This window comes from Microtus oregoni, unplaced genomic scaffold (genome assembly GCF_018167655.1).
Source record: "Microtus oregoni isolate MIOR12 unplaced genomic scaffold, Mior012 000028F_ref0000031, whole genome shotgun sequence".
Lineage (NCBI taxonomy): Eukaryota > Metazoa > Chordata > Mammalia > Rodentia > Cricetidae > Microtus > Microtus oregoni.
The window spans coordinates 15,536,226-15,558,657 of NW_024543087.1; the positions used below are offsets into that span (position 1 = coordinate 15,536,226).

The 22,432-nt window shown below is 54.6% G+C and overlaps 1 protein-coding gene across 1 annotated transcript in view; it reads left to right on the plus strand.

The window, feature by feature from the left end:
- The window catches only part of Bsn (bassoon presynaptic cytomatrix protein), an 88,753-nt gene that overhangs the window by 53,982 nt on the left and 12,339 nt on the right, over positions 1-22,432 (plus strand). Inside the window, exons 3-5 of the mRNA XM_041677023.1 lie at positions 5,337-6,221; positions 13,545-14,033; positions 14,577-21,230. Of these exons, the coding sequence (XP_041532957.1) occupies positions 5,337-6,221; positions 13,545-14,033; positions 14,577-21,230 (8,028 nt within the window). The remainder of the gene's footprint in view (positions 1-5,336; positions 6,222-13,544; positions 14,034-14,576; positions 21,231-22,432) is intronic.

The following is a 22,432-nucleotide window of genomic DNA, read 5'->3' on the forward strand; positions in this document are numbered from 1 at the left end:
TGGACTTGAACTCACATAGTTCCACATGCTGCTGCCTAGAGTGCTGGTATTAAAGGTGTGCACACCACCACTGCCACCCAGCTCCACTGCCTGCATCCCCCTTTTTTTCCCTTGAGTTTTTCGAGACAGGGTTTCTCTGTAACTTTGGAACTTCTCCTGGAACTCACTCTGGATACCAGGCTGACCTCGAACTCACGGGAATCTGCCTGTCTCTGCCTCCTGAGTGCCGGGATTAAAGGCATGTGTTGGGAAATATTATTTTAAGGTGTGTTACTTTTGTTTATGTTGCATTTGTTTAATTCTGTGAAGCTGTGTTACTTTGCCTGCCTAAAACACCTGATGATCTAATAAAGCGCTAGAATGGCCAATAGCGAGGCAGGAGAGAGACTAAGAAGTGCTGGCAGGCAGAGAGTATAAATAGAAGGAGAGATCTGGGAGAAAAAAAGGATCTGGAAACGAGAGGAAGGAGGACTTCAGGGGCCAGCCACCCAGTCACACAGCCAGACACGGATGCAAGAAAAGATTAAGTATACAGCAATAGAGAAAGATAAAAGTCCCGAGGCCAAATATAGACAGGATAATTTAAGAAAAGCTGGCAAGGAACAAGCCAAGCTAAGGCTGGGCATTCATAACTAAGAGTAAACCTCCATGTGTGATTTATTTGGTAGCTGTGTGGTGTGTCATTCCTCCCCCCCGCCCCAGCCCAAAGAGTGAAACATTCATTACAGGTATGCGCCACTGTGCTTGGATTTCTCCTGGCTTCATCACCTCTCTGTCCTTCCGACTGCCTGTCCATCGAGCTGATTTCTTTGTTGATTTTCAAAGTGTATTGCAGATATCAATATACTTCTCACTGACCATTTCAGTAGGCATATCACTATTAAGTAGGATTCAGTATTTACTGTAGGTTATTTTAGGGAAAATGTACATGTAATGACATTTACTGAGCTTAAATGTACCTTTCAGTGGCTTTGGAGAGCTGGGTCAGGCCTGTGGGGACTGAGAGCATCTGCATGAATAGTGGGAGTGAGCTCAGTGGTATTTGAGAGGCAACAGCAAGGACTTTTGGCAAAGAAGGACCAAGATGAAGATGCCTGGAAACCAACAAAATCCAAGAGGAGACAAGAATATGAAGCCAGGCGATGAACTCCAAAGGTCCTTAAGAGTTAAAAAGGGAAGGCTGAGACAGGCCCAAGGAGCGCAGCCTCTGCGAGAGGGCTGGTCTGGGCTCTGAGGAGAGACTGTGGAGAGAGAGAAGAGCACAGAGGACCAGCTTGAGAGGGAAGGGAGGCTGTCCAGAGCACTGGGAGAGGAGTAGAAAGGCAGATGTGCCCAGGGGCCAGCAAGAAATAACCTCCCTTCATGGCATTCTAGACCAGTGAGGCCTTCACAAACATATCCACTCCCAAGGCCACCCTCAGTTCTCTGGATTGCCACAGGCCTCTTCTGTAGGTCACATCTGACTGGGTCACATATTCTTCCCTGTCATGCTCAGAGGTGCCCTGTGTATAAACTGAGCTCACAGCGGACAGGCAAACCGCGCTGTTGGTGGACATGCAACAGCGGGAGTGGGATACGGCAGGTGGTTGCTATTGTTATAAGAAGGTCTAGGCCAGCCTAGAACCTGGCCTCTCCTTCATGTCTAGGGGTAAGGGTTGGAGGAGAGCTTACCTCCTAATGAGACCTGACCAGTGACTCAGCGCAGAAATGCACGGAGTCATGCTGGCATGGGGTCATCCCAGGACCCTCTGGCTTTGGTGGCAGCAGGGGAGTCTCCTTTTTAAGCCGCCTCTGTGATGTTTAAAATGGAAAGGATGAATTCGGTATCAGGCATGATGTCAGCGCTTAGCGATCCAGCACTGAATGCTGCTCTCCCAGTGAGGGCCAGGGCTCAGAGGCAGGCTGCTCTCCCCGGGAAGGCAGGCAGTGGCACAGATCTGCAGCTCTGTTCTCTGCTACGGGACTAGGGGAGGAAAATGGCAAGAGGACCTGTTTGCTCTGGGGCCCTTGGAGCTTTCCAGCAGCATCTTGTGAGACCAGATGTGTCTAATATGCCTGGACCTACCTGAGGCTGATACACGGTGATAGGCTGCAGGCCGCTGATGTCCTTGTTGGGGGGCAGGGATGGGTGTTAAAGCCCTTCTCAGGGAATATGCCTCCACTTCCCTTGCTGCCCCAGAAGCCGGTAGAAGGAACACCAGGGAGTGGCTGTTGCAGACATTACCCATAAACTCCTCACTCAACTGAGGGTCCGCAGAACAAGCTGCCTAGTCTGCTGGTCTTGGGGACTACTTAGCCGCTCTTCTGCACATTGAACAGTCTGAGTAAAGAGCAGATGGGAGAGGGTCTCTTCTGGAGAAAGTCCTCTCCGAGCCATGGAGCCCGTTGGGCCACACCTTTGCAGATCCCCGGCATCCTGGTGGCATGGGCAGACTGTGCAAAGCCACATCCCTTGCAGCCTCTACTTCCCAGCTCCCAAACCACAGCGACCCTGTGTTCCACCCTGAGCCTTCTTTACTGCCTCCAGGCCCTCCCAGGGCTGGGTTCAGGGAATGCATGGAGGACCCTGCCAACCTTCTGGAGATGCTGGAAAGAAATGTCATCTAGGGGCTGGAGAGATGGCTCAGTGGTTAAAAGCACTGCCTGCTCTTCCAAAGGTCCTGAGTTCAATTCCCAGCAACCACATGGTGGTTCATAACCACCTGTAATGAGATCTGGTGCCCTCATCTACCTTAGGGTAGACCAAGAAGGTACCACCCTTCTACTTCCGGCTCCTGGAACATGAAACATGAGACCTTCACATCTCCTGGGCAAATGCCTGGTCAGGAAAGCAGGACCCTAAGGGAATTCCTGCCACCTAGTCCCATAGTGTGGCATGGTGGGGACCTTGGAGTAGGGAGAAGAGTGTAGGATAGGACTTTCCCAGAAAACCCCTGGGGACCTCGTGGGAGGCAGAAAGGAGAGTCTTGCTGAGTTCAGAGAGCTCCTTCTGCCAGGGTCCTCCTTGGGAGGCCTCATGAACCATGTCTGTCTGCATAAGCTTGAACCCAGGAGAGACTCAGGGAGGATGCGGTCAAGGCTTCTCACCGCCATCTGGAAAAGGCTGGATAGAAATAGCTGCGCCCATCTGGCAGATGAGTCACTGAGGGGTGTTTCAGCCATTTCTTGAAGAGGTTCTATTTTAGGTGAGATGGCTGTGGCACAGCCTTGGTGAGGGGGGCTGGGGAAAGGAAGGTGCTAATGGTGAGTGCCAGAGTGCCTTTGTTTAGCCCAAACAGGGTCACCCTGAAGTCTCAGAGCAGGGAACTTACTTCCCAGATCCCAGGAAGTATTACCGTGGGTGACAACAATCGGAACACTGGGTATGGCCTAGGCCTCCAACCACAACAAGAATGGGTTTGGTGGCTACCACCCTGGGATAGAGGATGGGACCCAGTGAGCAGAAGCAGCCGTCCCTGAGACCTTACACTTCCATGAGCGTGAAGCCTCTCCCCGTCTACAATGAACTGTCCAGGAGAGTACCCAGGACTGAAAAGCTGTTCCGGTGGCTTTCTCTGTCCAGGGAAGGCAAAATCCCACTGGGTTTTCAAAAGCACAGGGGTGGGTTAACAGTTTCCGGCTGGGCTGAGGGTTCTCCGCCTCACTCACACTGTGTCTAGAGCTGGGTGTGGCCTTTTGGGCAGATGGATATTCCAGTGTCTGCAGTATTCTGAACTTGGCCTGTATAAAATTGAGTGGCCACTAGGAGAGGCTGGACTACAAAAGGCACTGGGCTCTAGGGTGCTCAGCCTAGAAATCAGGAGTTAAACACAGCTGCCAGGGCTGCTCTTGCCCACAAGAGTTCCCCCAACCCCATGACCACAAGAGCACACCGCTACCTCGTTTCAGCCTTGGTTTCCTCTGCCGTGAGGACAAGAGAGCCCTGCTCAAGGCCTCCAGGGTGCTTGCACAAGTGGGCGCTCATCACAAGGCGATGTTTTCCCCATCTTTGGGTGCTGTTCGTGGGCTGCTGGGACAGCATGCCTGAGCTCAGATTCCCACCTGACAAGCCGCCCGACAGCAGCCGAGACCTATTGCAGGCAGCCTTGGGGCTTCGTGAGCTTTGAGGATTATTTAGTATAGCAGGAGACCCAGTGTGTCAGGTGAGACAGCCAAAGGAGTTTGACAGGAGAAGTCAGATGGAAAACAAGGCTGGGGCGGCTTGTGAGGTTGTAGTGCAGCGCTTAGAGGGCTGAGTCTGTAGGTGGTGTGCTCTGACCTCTGCGTGGTTAGAGGGCCATGAGTCTGTAGTGGTGCCCTCTGACCTCTGCGTGGTTAGAGGGCCATGAGTCTGTAGTGGTGCCCTCTGACCTCTGCGTGGTTAGAGGGCCATGAGTCTGTAGTGGTGCCCTCTGACCTCTGCGTGGTTAGAGGGCCATGAGTCTGTAGTGGTGCCCTCTGACCTCTGCGTGGTTAGAGGGCCATGAGTCTGTAGTGGTGCCCTCTGACCTCTGCATGGTTAGAGGGCCATGAGTCTGTAGTGGTGCCCTCTGACCTCTGCGTGGTTAGAGGGCCATGAGTCTGTAGTGGTGCGCTCTGACTTCTCCGTGGTTAGAGGGCCGAGTCTGTAGTGGTGTGCTCTGACCTCTCCGTGGTTTTATTTGTCAGGGAAAGGTAGTGTTTACTCATAAGACTGGAAGTCCAAAAGGAAAAACATCATTTAGTGCATAGGTGACATGGAAGACTGAGACTGGTCTTGTGGCATGGTCACATGTCCATCCCTGTACGGGTACATGCTTAGAACATGAATATCAGGGCATGCCTTGTTTGTCCCATCTTCCTTGTCTTGTGGCTGGAGATAGAGTTCTTGCCTAGTGTGTGTGTGGCCCTGGGTTTCATCACTGACACCATAAACAAACAATAGTCTAAGCCGCAAACTCAAAGAAAATCAGACGCCTTAAATCATCATATCCCATTAATGCCTCTCACTACTCTGCTCTCAGGAGCTTGTGTTCTCTCTCTTGTTCCTTTGGTGGGAACATAAGGGTTTTTTTTTTTTTTTTTGGTTTTTCGAGACAGGGTTTCTCTGTGGTTTTGGAGCCTGTCCTGGAACTAGCTCTTGTAGACCAGGCTGGTCTCGAACTCACAGAGATCCACCTGACTCTGCCTCCCAAGGGCTAGGATTAAAGGCGTGCACCACCACCGCCCGGCTTTACTTGCTAATTCTGCATGGGGAGTGTGTGTGTGTGTGTGTGTGTGTGTGTCGGTGCGTGTGGAGACCAGAAGGTCCTGCAGCAGCCTGAACCTGTGCACCCTGACCGTGTCCACTCTGCTGACTCTGTTGTTTTTTCCCTCAGGTGAAGGAGTGGCTCTGTTTGAACTGTCAGATGCAGAGGGCTCTGGGAATGGACATGACCACTGCGCCTCGATCCAAGAGCCAGCAGCAGCTACACTCCCCGGCCCTGTCCCCTGCCCACTCCCCAGCCAAACAGCCTCTGGGGAAGCCAGAGCAAGAGAGATCTCGGGGCCCAGGGGCCACACAGTCTGGTCCCCGCCAGGCTGAAACAGCCAGGGCCACCTCAGTCCCTGGGCCTACCCAGGCAACTGCTCCTCCAGAGGTGGGGAGGGTGTCTCCTCAGCCCCCCCTCTCTACCAAGCCTTCCACAGCTGAGCCCAGGCCACCTGTAGGAGAGGCCCAGGGCAAAAGTGCCACCACAGTGCCCTCTGGGCTTGGTGCTGGTGAACAGCCCCAGGAGGGCCTCACCGGGAAACTCTTCGGCCTTGGAGCATCACTACTGACCCAGGCGAGCACCCTTATGTCTGTGCAGCCAGAGGCTGACTCCCAGGGCCAGCCTTCCCCCAGCAAGGGGCCTCCCAAGATCGTCTTCAGTGATGCCAGCAAGGAGGCTGGCCCAAGACCCCCAGGCTCAGGGCCTGGGCCTGGGCCAGCACCTGGAGCCAAAACTGAGCCTGGGGCAAGAACAGGTCCTGGACCAGGGCCTGGAGCCCTGGCAAAAACTGGAGGAACAGCCAGTCCAAAGCATGGCAGAGCAGAACATCAGCCAGCATCCAAGGCTGCTGCCAAGCCAAAGACCACGCCGAAGGAAAGGGCCACATGCCCACTGTGCCAAGCTGAGCTCAATGTGGGTAGCAAGGGTCCGGCCAACTACAACACCTGCACTACCTGCAAGCTCCAGGTGTGCAACCTGTGTGGCTTTAACCCCACGCCCCACCTGGTGGAGGTAAGGAGCCTGGGAACTAGGTTGAGGAGGCGGGGCCTAGAGTATGGGAAAGGAAGCACAAAAGAGCCAGGACACAAGGGAGCCACAGAGAACTGGGGCTGCAGTGGTCAAAGGGCCACACTAACAGCCAGTGCTACAGAGGGGTCATAATCCACTTCCTGCCCCTGCTTCATGCTCCAGCCCTTTCCCTCAGAACTGTTACAGTAGGTGGGGTTAACCATAGCTTCTGGCTCTCACTGGCTGGCCAGCACTGTGGGGCTGAGTCCAGGATTAGGAGGCCTTTCCTGAGAGCATGGCCTTAATGAGAGATGTCAACCTCTTGGATCAGGTAGGAAGACCCTGCTATGGATCTATGATTCTCTCAAGGGTAGGGAGTTGAAGGTTATGTCGCACGGGGCAGAAGGCTGTCGCACACCTTGGGGCTTCAGGCTTTCTCACCGAGAAATAGACTGTTTCCTTCCACCTCGGTGTCAGACCAGCCAGCTGGTATCTATACTTGATCCTCTCTCTCGAGGTCATGGGTATCAATGTTTACTTGTCAAAGCCCTTGCCTTTCATCTACATGTTTTCTCCTGGGTAGGCTTGAGCTGTCCTTGGAGATAGGATGCTCAAAAGTGCTTTTCCCCATGGGAAAACTTGAGGAAAGCCAGGGATGAAGATACACACTCTTCCCTCTGTTTCTGCTCCAGAAAAGTATACTGGGCCCTGGGCTGAGCCAAAGAGGAGGGAGAAAGAAGCCTGGTATTGGGCCTGGTGTTCTTGTCAAGCAGGCAGTCCTGGAAAGGCCTGAAAGACAGAAGTACCCAGGCAAAGCTAGAACATCCTGGGCCTTGTGTTTCTGCTTGTTCTTGCCCTAATCCTGTTACTTCTTTCCCTTGCCAGGGACCACCCATGTAAAAACCATGGCCACCTTTGGGGAGGAGTAGCCCCGAGTGAAATGGTACCCACCACACACCTTCCTTTGTTTTGTTTTTCGAGACAGGATTTCTCTGTGTAGCCCTGGTTGTCCTGGAACTCACTCTGTAGGCCAGGTTGGCCTTGAACTCACAGAGATCCGCCTGTCTCCCCAGTCCTGGGATTAAAGGTGTGTGCCACCACCACCTGGCCAAATGGAACTCTTTATGTGCTACTCACATGGCCCTTTGTGCCCGACACTACTACCTGTCCAAGCTGGAGACTCAGTGGGTCGTTGGAGGACACTTGGTCTGGCCAGCAGTGAGGAGGGATCTATCAAGGAGTCTCCAGGTGCTTCCAGGGCACTTCTAGGTATAAGCTCATTCTGGTCAGGTGGGATGCTCTGACACAGAGGGACCATGAGCCCCAGTGGACTCTTAAGCTAACCCGATTCGGAAGCCCTTATCCCCAAGAGACTTCTCAGCCCATTTTTCTCGGTAAGCAGGATGTGCTTAGAGGGAGGGGGAACTGTCTATCCAAGAGCATAAGTGTTCCTGACAGCTCCTTTTGGCAGCCTCTGGGACAGGCCACAGTAAATGCTGGATCAGCCCAAACGAAAGTGTTCCAGTCACATGGGAACTTGAGATGAGGCATCTGAATTCTAATCCAGGCTTCTCTTTATCTGCTTGGTCCCAAATTTTCTGGACTCTGGGTCTTCTGCCTCTCAGCAGGCAGCATTACCTACTCCCATGCCCTGCTATCCCATACCCTGCTGTCTGTCCCATGCTCATACCCTGCTGTCCCATACCCGGCTGTTTGTCCCATGCCCTGCCTCGGAGCTACCTCCTTGCACAGTGCAGTCCTTGCCTCCATAGTCTTATAGGTTCCATGAGCCTGAACGTGTGGCTGATGGGGCACTGGTCCTACCTCCTCCCAAAGTCAGCCCATCTGCCTCTGTGCCTGATGCTTCTAACAGCAGTCAAGGAATTCAGTAGCTCTGTCTGTTGATGCCACTGTCCTCAGACGGGCTATGGCTGCTCTGAGGAAGGTGTGGGCCAGCAGTCCCAGTGCCCTTTCCTGTGGAAACACTACTATTGTCCATCATCCTCAGCTCCTCTCACCTCAGCCTCCACTCCTCAGACCAAGCCCCCATAACCCCACATCCTGCTGTTGGAAGAATCTGGTCTCTGCTCTCCATCCAGTGGCCACAGCCCTGGACCGCTCTATCTTTTCCTCCCATCTACACATTTATCAAAAGTTGCTGCAGGTTCAGCTGCCTTGGATGTGTGGCTGCCTTTGCATAGCTGGTGGGGAGGGACTGCTGCATGGTGACCCCATTCCTTCCTTCCAGTGTGGCTTCACTGGAGTCTCTAACTAGGCCATGGGCATTCTTTGATCTCACCCCCGAATGGTCACTTGTTTGGAGCAACTTTGTGCTTCCCTGTGACCTAGTTTGTACTTCTTGGTCAGAGGCTGCCGATTCTTCACAGGTACTAAGAGAGCCACCCTGCCTTGGAGTGAGGCAGCAGAGTCAGCATGCTGGGCCTTGTGCAGGTCACGGGAGCTAGTCTGCTGGTGCTGACCCAGCTGTGTCTCTGCACACACTGTAAGGCACTTCGGCATCCATGTACAGGGAGTGACAGACTCACAGCTCCCTATTGTCTGCCCTCAGGCAAACCCCAATAAGTTGGCCATTTTCCTCAACATCTGCAGCTGTAAAAATCTTTCCCCTTCTTTCTAGATAGAGTCCAGAGAATAGCACAGAAGAATCACTAAAGTTGGACCAATTTTGCTTGAAACTTCTTCTGAAGAAGGCAGCCTCAGTGCTCTGTAATGGGTCATTTCATAATTAAGAGTGCTGATTCCAACTTCTTTCTAACCTATTCATCTTTTTGAAAGATAATAGTACCCTCTGGCTTATTTTCTAGCTGACTTTCAGGTCAGTAGTATGAAGACATTAGTGGGATTGTTATAGTAATATCACCGCTTTCTCATTTTCATTGCCAAAATTTCAGTTGTGCCCTTGAAAGACCAACCTCCCTGGGCAAATGGCCTTGCATCTGTGACATGCAGGACTAGACTGGTCTTAGGGACAGAGGCTACAGTGTGGGCATGAAGAACAAGGCACAGCTGCCTCCTGCTTCACCTCAGGCTGCCTCTGGGGTGGCAATCTCAGAGAATCCCGTTTCTTCCCATGTGGTGTCCATGTGAGCTGCTGTACCTCAGGCGCATATCCAGGTCCTCATAGTCATCAGTCCTTAGGTGTCCTCGAGAGAATCTCCATGACGGGAGGAAGAGTCCTCACAAGGCCCCCATAACCTGGATGTCAGCGAGCACTGAGACCAGCCAGGCTCTGTTGCTGAGAGTACTGTATAGGGAATGGGCACATTTGGTACTAGGGCACAAGGGAGCACATCACAGCTTCAAGGGAGCACAGTGGAGACACTGAGTAAGGCTCTCCTTGTAGGAGGCACAGATCCAGAAAGGAGGAGTTTGCCCGTATCCAGTGGCATGGGATGGAGTGGACATCACACAATCATAAAGGACCAGCAGCACCACGGCTGGCCATGCCTGTGACCCACCGTCTGAGTCCTTAGCTTCTGGTGTCCATTTATTTTGTGGAGTCTTTTAGGGGAAGGAGGTTGGTTCTGAGAGACAGAATCTCACTTTTTAGCCCGTGCTGGCCTCAAAATCATGGCAACTGTCTTGCCTCAGCCTCCCAAGTACTAAGATTAGAGACATGAGTCACCATACTCAGCTCCCCCGGGGTTCATCCTCGCTGCCTCTGGTCCAGCAGTATATATGGCTAGGGAGGTATAGGTCAGGATGGTGTCGCAGTAACTGGCACACAAAGAAGCTCCATAAATAAAGAGAACATGTGGCCCTTGGCCTCATTCAGACAGTAGCAGACAATGTAGGGAGAATGCCCAGCATCCCACAGCCCCACAGTCTCCATATCCCCACTAGTCATTGGTTCAAAGGCTAAGTTCTCACATGCTTTGGGATTAATCCATACCCAATCCCTTAACTTCCTTCCTGTTCTGTGTGGGTTGGGAGCAATAATAACCATCTCAGTCTTCCGGAAAAACCAGACAAGGTACTACACCTTGTTTACTTGTGTGACAGTGACACCTGAGCCACTGCGCCCCTGGTACATGCACCCATGGGTCCCAGCTTGAGCTAATCACTGTTCTTGGGAAACTTGGATCTTCCTGTCCCCAGATGGACCAACAGAGACAAGACAAGAGGTGGCCATCAGTCTCCCCATTGTCTGTTCTCTGGCTGCTTCCCGAAAGAGCCAAGCAAAAGGGATGAATAGACATCCATTCTCCTACTGCTGGGGCTGGGTGAAGCTTCGCAAGGGAGATAGTCATATTCTGAGCAGGTGAATGAGGAAAGTAAAGAAATAAAGACTAAAGTGATGGGGGCTGCAGAGATAGCTCAGCTGTTAAGAGCACTAACTGCTCTTCCAGAGGACCTGGGTTCAATTCCCAGCACCCACGTGACAGCTCACAACTGTCTGTAACTCACTTTTTAGCCCGTGCTAAGGACCAGATGCCCTCACACAAACATATATGCAGGCAGAATACAATGCACATTTTTTTTAAAAAAAAGGCTAAGAAAGAGAATGAATGGGTGTGAGTGGAAGATCAAGGAAAGAAAGAATAAGGGGTGGAGGTGGGGGCACATTGGGGTGGGGACTGAGATGAAAATTTGGGACCTCAACAGCTGTGCTCCAACTCCTAGGCACAGATGTTCTGCATGGCCAGCCTTTCACTCGTCCCTGGGACCCAGGAAGTATAAGCTTTGCCTGGTCTCTGGCTCCACTCCTCCCGGCCCCAGCACCTTGTCCACTCCTCTTCCCACTCCTGCTGGGCTGGGTAAGGCCTCCAGCAGTCAGGTCAGGTGCTTATTCTTAGCTCTTTCTTCACACCGCTCCTTCTCTTCATCCACCCTTTCTCCCCACTTACGAAAGCAGAGCACCACCCAGAAGCCTGTGAAGGAGTAGCCCACGACTGTAGGTGGCATGCCCTGGACTCAGATAAGCAGGCCTCTGCAGGGCCTGGCCCAGGACACTGGGGTTGCCTCTGTCCGCACTACTCCTCCAAAGCACCTTACTATGTTTTAGATGGCTGCTTCCAGAGTGGGTTCTGCCGGTCAGAGATGGGTTCAGAGTTTTGTCTGAGGCAGCAAAGGCAACAGGACACCACTTTTTCCTATACCTTGGCTCTGTGACCCCTGGTTCTCATAATGATCCCTCCTAATGGCATAGCTACTGGTGGGAGCCCATGTCTACACACCCAGGATGAGCAGCACCAAACAGGAAGGTGTGTCAAACTTCTGCACCCCAGAGCCAGGAGTGAAATGAGTGGTCAGTAGGGTCCCGTTCTGGGCTGGACTGTAACCCTCATTTCCCATCACCCCTTGCAACCAAGGCAAGACATCAAATTCTGATCCTGAACCAGGATCCTGGAAGACATACACCTATCAGCCTAGACCTGCACAGGAACCACCCATCCAGAGGCCAAGGATGCCCAAGCCTTACTCCTGTGCATCTGGCTGGGATTTGAATGATTTATTTATTTTTATTTTATGTGCATTGATATTTTGCCAGCATGTGTGAGGGTATGGGTTCCCCTGGAACTGGAGTTGCACAGATAGGTGTAAACTGCCACGTGGGTGCTGGGAACTGAACCCAGGTCCTCTGCAAGAGCAGACAGTGCTCTTAACCGCTGAGCCATCTCTCCAGCCCCCTCTGGCTGGGATTTGAAGAATTGACTTGTAGGATGCTGAAGACTTTGCTGCTGATTCCTGTGTCCTATTTATCATGGCTTGTTTGAAGCTGTGGGTTCTGGAAGGGCCTGTATCCCTTATCTCAGTAGCCAAATTCCTAACGAAGGAACTTAAGAGAAATTTGTTTTGACCCATGGTTTAGAGGGGACCTTCGTAGCTGGGGTAGCACAGTTTGTGGCGGTGGAAGCTTATAACACAGCCTTATTCATATCTTACCAGATCAGGAAGCAGGAAGTTTGATCTGAAACCAGAAGTAGATATCACCTTCTAAGTCCACCCCTAGCAACTCATTTCTGCTAGTTATGAGCCATGTCCAAAGGTTCCTCAACCCCCAAACAGCTCTACCAGCTACTGACCAAGTATTCAAACATGTTCGCCTATGGGGAACAGCATACATTCAAATTGTGGCAGTGCTGGTCCCCGTTTGTCTGTTTTCACCACGACTGTGTCTTCAGCCTTTAGCCCTGGTCTTAAAACTGCTGGTGGATTTTGAGAGTGGTTACTGATGACCAAGAATTGATGCCACTCCAGCTCTGGAAGGAGCAGGGCTCTTGGCCCAAGATCCACCACATTCGGTTCTCCACCGAGGGACAGTCCAGAGCCAGCAGACGTGGTTCTCCACCGAGGGACAGTCCAGAGCCAGCAGACATGGTTCTCCGCTCAGGGACAGTCCAGAGCCCTGGGCACATGCAGTCCTCTCTGTGGGGTTCTTTGCTAGCTTTAGACAAGAAGGCTTGGGCTGGAAGTGTGAGCAAAGACTGCTCAGTGCTGACTCCACATGAGCTGCACTTAGTCTTTCCTGGCCCCAGAAGTCTGCCCCAGCTGAGCCTAGCCCTGACCTGGGGAAGGAAAGGGCAGGATGGTGTCAGAGCACAGAAGGAGGAGGCAGGGAAAGGGCAGTCCCTCTAGGACACATGGCCTCTGTGTCTGAATGCCTTTTCTATTCTGCAGGACCTCTTGGCTTCTGAACCCATACAGCCCCTGAATTACAATTCAGTCCTTGAGGTTGGGGCCCTGGCTTTCCCTGTGTTTCATCCCAAACCTTTGTAATTTTTATTGTTTCTCCTCCCTGTTAATTGTCTTTTTATGGCCCAGTGAAAATATCTCTATGGATTAAGAAAGAAACCTTTTTAACTTGTCATTTGTGTTTTGACTTTATATATGTCCCTGAGAAGTTTATAATTTGGGGTAGTATGGGCTGGAGAGATGGCTCAGTGGTTAAGAGCACTGACTGCTCTTCCAGAGGTCCTGAGTTCAATTCCCAGCAACCACATGGTGGCTCACAACCATCTGTACTGAGATCTGGCGCCCTCCTCTGGTGTGCGGGCATACATCGAGGCAGAATGTTGTGTACATAATAAATGAATAAATCTTAAAAAAAAATTTGGGGTAGTATATCTGTCAGTTTTTCTCTTTATGCCTTTGTTATCATGCTTTGAAAGACTTTCTCAGGCTGCGGGAATGGCTCAGTGGCTCAGTGGTACAGTGTATGATTAAATCGTGCAAGGCTCTGGTTCGGTCACCAAGAGGAGTCTGTCTCCTTTCCTCCCTGAAGGCTATGGAGAATCGTGGAAACACTCTCTGCTCACGCTTGTATCTGGGATTCTCATCCACCTCCCTTCTTTTTCGTTACAGAAAACAGAGTGGCTCTGTCTGAACTGCCAAACCAAGCGGCTGTTGGAGGGCAGCCTGGGAGAGCCAGCCCCCATGCCTCTGCCCACCTCACAGCAGCCCCCTGCAGGAGTCCCTCACCGTGCAGCTGGACCAGCCCCTCCAAAGCAGAAAGGACCACAGGGGCTGGGCCAGCCAACAGGCTCCTCACCTGCCAAGGCCAGCCCTCAGGCCGCCAAGGCCAGTCCTCAGGCCGCCAAGGCCAGTCCTCAGGCCGCCAAGGCCAGCCCTCAGGTCAAGCCCCTCAGGGCTTCTGAACCTAGCAAGACCTCTAGCAGTGCCCAGGAAAAGAAGACAGGGATCCCAGTTAAAGCTGAACCTGTGCCGAAGCCACCTCCAGAGACCACTGTGCCTCCTGGGACTCCTAAAGCAAAAAGTGGGGTGAAAAGGACTGAACCCGCCACCTCAGTCATCAAGCCCTTTCCAGAAGCTTCCAAGGGTGGGGAGGCTGAGGTCAGTTCTATTCAATTTCCAGGTATCCTGGCTTTCAGACAGTTTGGGGAAGGCCTTGCCTCCCTGAGGGGCTCAGGTTGTAAGCTTGAGATAAATCTATTTGGGACCGCAGAGACACCCCACCTGAAAGAAGGCCTAAATTAAATTTCAGCAGATTGCTGGGTGTGTTGGCTCACACCTTTAACCCCAGCACTTCAGAGGCAATCAGATCTCTGTGAGTTCGAGGCTAGCCTGGTCTACGTAGTGAGTTCCAGGACAGCCAGAACCATGTAGATAGAACCCCCATCTCAAAAAAAAAAAAATTAACAACAACCAAAAAGTTTGGCAGGTCTGAAGGTTGTGAGATTGAAACATGTCTTGAGTTGGGCATCTTGCTGATTTCCTACTCTTTGATCCAGTAAAGTTTCTCTTTGGAGATCTACTTTGCTAAGGAATCTGTAAGTTATTCAAAGAGCAGCCCTTGGGAAATGGAGGACCCTGCCCATGGCCCCTGGGATTGATTGAGGGGCTAGGAGTAAACACCTGCTTCTCATCCTACTGCAGGAACCCGGCAGCAAGCCTTACTCTCAGGACCTGTCTCGAAGCCCCCAGAGCCTCAGCGACACAGGCTATTCTTCCGATGGTGTATCCAGCTCCCAGAGTGAGATCACAGGGGTCGTACAGCAAGATGTGGAGCAACTGGACAGTGCAGGGGTGACGGGGCCACGTCCACCCAGCCCCTCAGAGCTCCACAAAGTGGGAAGTAGCATGCGCCCTTCACTAGAGACCCCGGCGGTGGCTCCCAGTGGTGAGTGGAGCAAGCCACCCCGCAGCAGCGTGGCTGAGGACCAGAAACGGCGTCCCCACTCCCTGTCCATCATGCCTGAGGCCTATGACTCTGATGAAGAGCTGGGGGATATCCTAGAGGAGGAAGATGACTCTCTGGCATGGGGGCACCAGAGGGAACAGCAAGACACAGCCGAGTCTTCGGATGACTTTGGCAGCCAGCTGAGGCATGACTATGTGGAAGACAGCAGCGAGGGAGGCTTGTCTCCTCTTCCACCCCAGCCCCCTGCCCGGGCAGAACTGACCGATGAGGAGTTCATGCGGCGGCAGATCCTGGAAATGAGTGCTGAGGAAGACAACCTGGAGGAAGATGACGCTGCTGTCTCTGGGCGCGGCCTGGCCAAGCACAGCACCCAGAAGGGAAGTGCCAGAGCCAGGCCTGAATCTAGCCAAGAATCGGTAGCAGTGCCCAAGAGGCGCCTACCCCATAATGCCACCACGGGCTATGAGGAACTACTTTCTGAGGGAGGCCCAGCAGAGCCCACTGACGCCAGTGGAGCCCTTCAGGGAGGTCTTCGCCGCTTTAAAACCATTGAGCTCAATAGCACAGGTAGCTATGGTCATGAGCTGGACCTGAGTCAAGGTCCTGATCCCAGCCTGGACCGGGAACCCGAGCTGGAGATGGAGAGCCTGACAGGCTCCCCTGAAGACCGCTCTCGCGGGGAGCACTCCTCTACCCTGCCTGCTTCCACACCTAGCTATACATCTGGCACCTCACCCACCTCCCTGTCTTCACTCGAGGAGGACAGTGACAGCAGCCCTAGCCGCCGACAGAGGTTGGAAGAAGCGAAGCAGCAGCGCAAGGCCCGGCACCGCTCCCACGGGCCCCTGCTGCCCACTATCGAGGACTCCTCGGAGGAGGAGGAGCTTAGAGAGGAGGAGGAGCTGCTGCGCGAGCAAGAGAAGATGCGGGAGGTGGAGCAGCAGCGTATCCGCAGCACAGCCCGCAAGACCCGGCGCGACAAGGAAGAACTTCGGGCTCAGCGGCGACGCGAACGCTCCAAGACACCACCTAGTAACCTGTCACCCATCGAAGACGCATCTCCCACAGAGGAGCTGAGGCAGGCAGCAGAGATGGAGGAGCTACACCGCTCTTCCTGCTCTGAGTACTCCCCCTCCCCTTCCCTTGACTCAGAGACTGAGACCCTGGATGGTGGCCCCACACGACTCTACAAATCCGGCAGCGAGTACAACCTGCCCGCCTTTATGTCCCTCTACTCACCCACTGAGACACCGTCGGGCAGCTCCACCACGCCCAGTTCTGGACGACCCCTAAAGAGTGCTGAGGAGGCCTATGAGGATATGATGAGAAAAGCCGAGCTGCTCCAGCGACAGCAGGGACAGGTGGCAGGGGCTCGGGGGCCCCACGGTGGCCCCGCTCAGCCCACAGACCCCCGGGGGCAGAGCTCTTTTGAATATCAAGACACCCAAGACCATGATTATGGCAGGGCTGCCCAGCCTGCTGCGGAAAGCACACCCGCAGGCCTCGGAGCAGCTGTCTACGAAGAGATCCTTCAGACATCACAGAGCATAGCCCGCATGCGGCAAGCCTCCTCACGGGATCTGGCTTTCCCAGAGGACAAGAAGAAGGAGAAGCAATTTCTGAACGCTGAGAGTGCATACATGGACCCAATGAAGCAAAATGGTGGCCCACTGACCCCTGGTACTAGCCCTACCCAACTTGCCGCTCCTGTGTCATTTTCCACTTCTACCTCCTCAGATAGCGGTGGAGGCCGAGTTATTCCTGATGTCCGAGTCACTCAGCATTTTGCAAAAGAGCCTCAGGATCCTCTCAAGCTCCACAGCTCTCCTGTGTCCTCCAGCTTAGCCTCCAAGGAAGTAGGCATGACCTTCTCCCAGGGCCCTGGGACTCCAGCCACCACGGTCATGGCCCCTTGTCCAGCCAGCCTTCCCCGAGGGTATATGACGCCACCCTCCCCAGCTGGCACAGAGCGTACCCTGTCACCATCTTCCACAGCACACAGCTATGGACAGACCCCAACCACTGCTAACTATGGGTCCCAAACAGAAGAGCTGCCCCAGGCTCCCAGTGGCCCTCCTGCAGGTGGACGGGCCCCCAGAGAGAAGCCTGTGAGTGGGGCTGATGCTGAGGCCGGTGCCCCCCAGTCTTCTCGGGGATATTCTTACTTTACAGGCTCTAGCCCACCTCTCTCTCCATCTACACCCTCAGAGAGCCCCACATTCTCACCTGGCAAGCTGGGCCCAAGGGCCACAGCAGAGTTCTCTACACAGACACCAAGCCTAACACCTTCCCCGGACACTCCACGGAGCCCTGGCACGCCCTCCCCCATGGTAGCCCAGGGCACACAGACACCACACCGACCGAGTACTCCTCGCTTGGTGTGGCAGCAGTCTTCCCAGGAGGCTCCCATCATGGTCATCACGCTAGCGTCAGATGCTTCTAGCCAGACCAGAACGGTACATGCCAGTGCCTCTACTTCCCCACTGTGCTCACCTACTGACACTCAGCCCACCTCCCATAGCTACAGCCAGACAACACCCCCAAGTGCATCGCAAATGCCCTCAGAACCAGCCGGGCCACCTGGTTTCCCACGAGCACCCAGTGCTGGTGCAGACGGACCTCTGGCACTATATGGCTGGGGTGCCCTCCCCGCTGAAAACATCTCCTTATGCCGGATCTCCTCTGTCCCTGGAACATCTAGAGTCGAGCCAGGCCCCAGGCCCCCAGGCAGTGCAGTGGTAGATCTTCGCACAGCTGTCAAGCCCACGCCCATTATCCTCACCGACCAGGGTATGGATCTGACCTCTCTTGCGGTGGAAGCAAGGAAGTATGGCCTTGCCCTGGATCCAATTCCAGGACGCCAGTCAACTGCTGTGCAGCCTCTGGTTATCAACCTCAATGCCCAAGAACAGACCCATACCTTCCTGGCCACTGCCACGACTGTGAGCATCACCATGGCCTCATCTGTGCTCATGGCTCAGCAAAAGCAGCCGGTGGTATATGGAGACCCTTTCCAGAGCCGCCTTGACTTTGGCCAGGGTTCAGGTAGCCCTGTATGCCTGGCCCAGGTCAAACAAGTAGAGCAGGCTGTCCAGACAGCCCCATACCGAGGTGGGCCCCGGGGAAGACCCAGGGAGGCCAAGTTTGCCAGGTATAACCTTCCGAACCAGGTAGCACCTCTGGCCAGAAGGGACATTTTGATTACTCAGGTGGGCACCACCCAGAGTGTTAGCCTCAAGCCAGGACCAGTGCCAGAGCCTGGTGGTGAACCCCACCGGGCTACTCCTGCAGAGCTCCGGTCACACGCTCTGCCTGGTGCCCGGAAGCCACACACAGTAGTGGTGCAGATGGGAGAGGGCACAGCGGGCACTGTGACTACACTGCTCCCAGAAGAGCCAGCGGGTGCCCTGGACCTCACCGGGATGAGGCCTGAGAGCCAACTGGCATGCTGTGACATGGTCTACAAGTTTCCCTTTGGCAGTAGCTGCACTGGCACCTTCCATCCTGCCCCCAGTGCACCTGACAAGAGTGTGGCAGATGCTACCCTGCCCAGCCAAAGCAGTGGCCCCTTCTACAGTCCCAGAGACCCTGAGCCCCCTGAGCCCCTCACCTTCCGGGCACAGGGGGTGGTAGGACCTGGGCCCCATGAAGAACAGAGGCCCTACCCACAGGGCCTGCCTGGAAGGTTATATTCCTCCATGTCTGATACCAATTTGGCTGAAGCTGGCCTCAACTACCATGCCCACAGGATTGGGCAGCTCCTCCAGGGCCCTGGAAGAGAGTCAGCTGTGGACCTCAGCTCACTGAAGCATTCTTACAGCTTAGGTTTTGCAGACGGACGCTACTTAGGGCAGGGCTTACAGTATGGCTCATTCACGGACCTGCGTCACCCCTCAGACCTTTTAGCTCACCCACTTCCCATGCGACGCTATAGCTCAGTGTCAAACATCTATTCAGACCACCGGTATGGCCCACGGGGAGATGCAGTTGGCTTTCAGGAGGCCAGTCTGGCCCAGTACAGTGCCACCACAGCCCGAGAGATCAGCCGTATGTGTGCTGCCCTCAACTCCATGGACCAGTACGGCGGACGGCACGGTAGTGGAGGTGGTGCACCTGACCTGGTGCAGTACCAGCCCCAGCATGGGCCGGGACTCAGTGCCCCACAGGCTCTGGCTCCCCTCAGATCTGGCCTCCTTGGCAACCCCACCTACCCAGAGGGGCAGCCAAGCCCTGGGAACCTTGCTCAGTATGGGCCTGCAGCAAGCCAGGGAACCACAGTCAGACAGCTGCTCCCATCCACAGCGACGGTGCGTGCAGCCGATGGCATGATCTATTCAACTATCAATACTCCAATTGCTGCAACCCTGCCCATCACCACCCAGCCTGCCTCAGTACTGAGGCCCATGGTGCGTGGTGGCATGTACAGGCCTTATGTATCTGGTGGAGTCACGGCTGTGCCCCTCACCAGCCTGACCCGTGTGCCCATGATTGCTCCTCGGGTACCTCTTGGGCCAGCAGGGCTATACCGATATCCTGCACCAAGTCGATTCCCCGTTGCTTCTAGCATCCCACCTACTGAAGGGCCTGTTTATCTGGGAAAGCCTGCTGCTGCCAAGACCTCAGGGGTAGGGGCCCCGCCAAGGCCAGAGCTACCAGCAGGGGCTGCTCGAGAAGAACCTCTCTCCACAACTGCCCCTGCTGTCATCAAGGAAGCCCCAGTAGCCCCTACCCCGGCCCCTGCACCTGGCCAGAAGCCACCAGGAGATGTCGCTGCCGCAGGGGGTGGCAGTGGAGTCCTCAGCCGACCTGGGGCTGAGAAAGAGGAAGCATCTCAGGAGGAACGGCAGCGGAAGCAACAGGAGCAGCTGTTGCAGCTGGAGCGGGAGCGGGTGGAGTTGGAAAAGCTGCGACAGTTGCGGCTGCAGGAGGAGCTGGAGCGAGAGAGAGTAGAACTGCAGCGGCACCGTGAGGAAGAACAGTTGCTGGTGCAGCGAGAGTTGCAGGAGCTGCAGACCATCAAGCAACACGTGCTGCAGCAGCAGCAAGAAGAACGCCAGGCTCAGTTTGCACTGCAGCGGGAGCAGCTGGCACAGCAGCGGCTGCAGCTGGAGCAGATCCAGCAACTGCAGCAGCAGCTGCAGCAGCAGCTAGAGGAACAGAAACAGCGGCAGAAGGCCCCATTTCCTCCAACCTGTGAGGCACCTAACCGAGGGCCTCCACCAGCTGCTACCGAGCTGGCCCAGAATGGCCAGTACTGGCCACCATTGACCCACCCAGCCTTCATTGCCATGGCAGGCACCGAAGGACCTGGGCAACCTCGTGAGCCAGTGCTGCACCGGGGCCTCCCCAGCTCTGCCTCAGACATGTCACTGCAAACTGAGGAGCAGTGGGAGGCAGGCCGCAGCGGCATCAAGAAACGTCACTCAATGCCACGCCTGAGAGACGCCTGTGAAGCAGAGTCAGGACCCGAACCCTGCACGGTCAGGAGGATTGCAGACAGCAGCGTTCAGACAGATGAGGAGGAGGGTGAGGGCCGCTACATTCTGACCCGGAGGCGCAGGACACGGCGCAGTGCTGACTGTAGTGTGCAGACAGATGACGAGGACAATGCCGAATGGGAGCAGCCTGTGCGCCGCCGCAGGTCTCGTCTTTCCCGCCACTCAGACTCAGGTTCTGACAGCAAGCATGATGCCACTGCCTCATCTGCTGCTGCCACCTCTGCAAGGGCCATGAGCAGCGTAGGCATCCAGACCATTAGTGACTGCTCCGTACAGACAGAGCCTGACCAGCTGCCCAGGGTCTCTCCAGCCATCCACATCACAGCCGCCACGGACCCCAAGGTGGAGATCGTCAGATACATATCAGCCCCAGAAAAGACTGGACGTGGGGAGAGTCTGGCCTGCCAGACAGAACCAGATGGGCAGGCCCAGGGTGTAGCTGGGCCACAGCTTATAGGACCAACTGCCATCAGCCCCTACCTGCCTGGCATCCAGATAGTCACCCCAGGACCCCTAGGCAGATTTGAGAAGAAGAAGCCAGATCCTCTAGAGATTGGATACCAGGCCCACCTGCCTCCGGAGTCCCTCTCACAGCTTGTGAGCCGCCAGCCTCCTAAGTCTCCACAAGTGCTCTACTCGCCAGTGTCGCCCCTGTCCCCACACCGGCTCCTGGACACCTCGTTTGCTTCCAGTGAGAGACTGAACAAGGCTCATGTGAGTCCCCAGAAGCACTTCATGCCCGACAGCACTCTTCGCCAGCAGACCTTGCCTCGCCCCATGAAGACCCTGCAGCGGTCCTTGTCTGACCCTAAGCCCCTCAGCCCCACCGCAGAGGAGTCCGCCAAAGAGAGATTCTCCCTCTACCAGCACCAGGGGGGACTAGGTAGCCAGGTATGGGCACAGGGGCTGGTCCAGGGTGGGGCAGGGGTCTATTTCTAGCCTGAGGGGTCCTAGAGGGAGGGGTTTCTTCTGGGGTGGGAATGGAGTCACGACTGGCTCCAAAAGCCCAGGGGAAGGAGTTGAGGAGTGAAGCTCCTCAGTGCACATCTGCCAGAGCCCAGAGCCCAACAAGGCTAGCCTGGACAAACACAGACACACCTGGGCCCCCACAGCCATCTCCCCAGACACTACCAGAAACCTCAGCCTCTCCACAGCCCTGTCCCTTCACTGCCAGTACACTGTCCCTCTCTGTCACCTCCTTTCAGTCTTTCTCAGTTCTTGCCCCCCATCTAGGACCTTCCACTCCAAGCCTTATTTGTGGATATTAGGTAGGAAATCTGTAACACGGTTCAGGCTGCACTGTTCCACACTTCCCATCTCTAGATGGGTTTCACTGCCCCTAGCAGGCCCCGGCCTGTGGCCCAGCACTCAGGGCCCATCTGGAGGGCTGCAGGCACACTCTGTGCTCTATTGTGTTCCCTATTCCTCCTTCCACAGTAACTCTGCTTCCGTCTGTCTGTCCCCCTGATACAGCACAGGCTCCTTGTCTATGGCTTCGGTTTCCCGACCTGTTAGAACTGAGAGCCTGGCCATGGGCTTCAGTTGTGGGAGAGCTTGGAGACGCAGTGCAAGGTTGAGGAAGGCTGGCTTTTCCTGAAGTCTCTGAAGGTTTTGGAAGGTGAAACAGAACAAGATGTTTATTTCAGAGTTCTCAGGATACAGTGTGGGCCAATAGGCCAAAGGAAGAGACCCCAAGGAGAGGAGAGAGGAGCCAGAAGCACTGTGGGGTGTACACAGAGGAAAGCAGGGCACTGGGATAGGTTTATGAGGTGTGTAGTGAAGGGTCCTGGTAGGGTTGGCAAGGCGGGCAGATCAAAGAGGCAGGAAGGTGGTCCTGGCTCCAAGCACACAGGCCCCCATGGGCTAGCCATGTGGGGCCAGGACACTGATGGACACTCAAGGTGTGTGGCCAAAATACGGAAAGATAGATGATGAGGATTTCAAAATGTGTCCCACAAAAGGCTAGATTTGTTTTCACATTTGAGGTCACACTGTCATTTTCTTTGTGACACAGTGTGAACAGTGGGAAGTTTTTACGCAGCTGCTTGCCAAGACAAAAAGAAAAAATTTTGGTGTCTGTCTCCAGTGTTTTC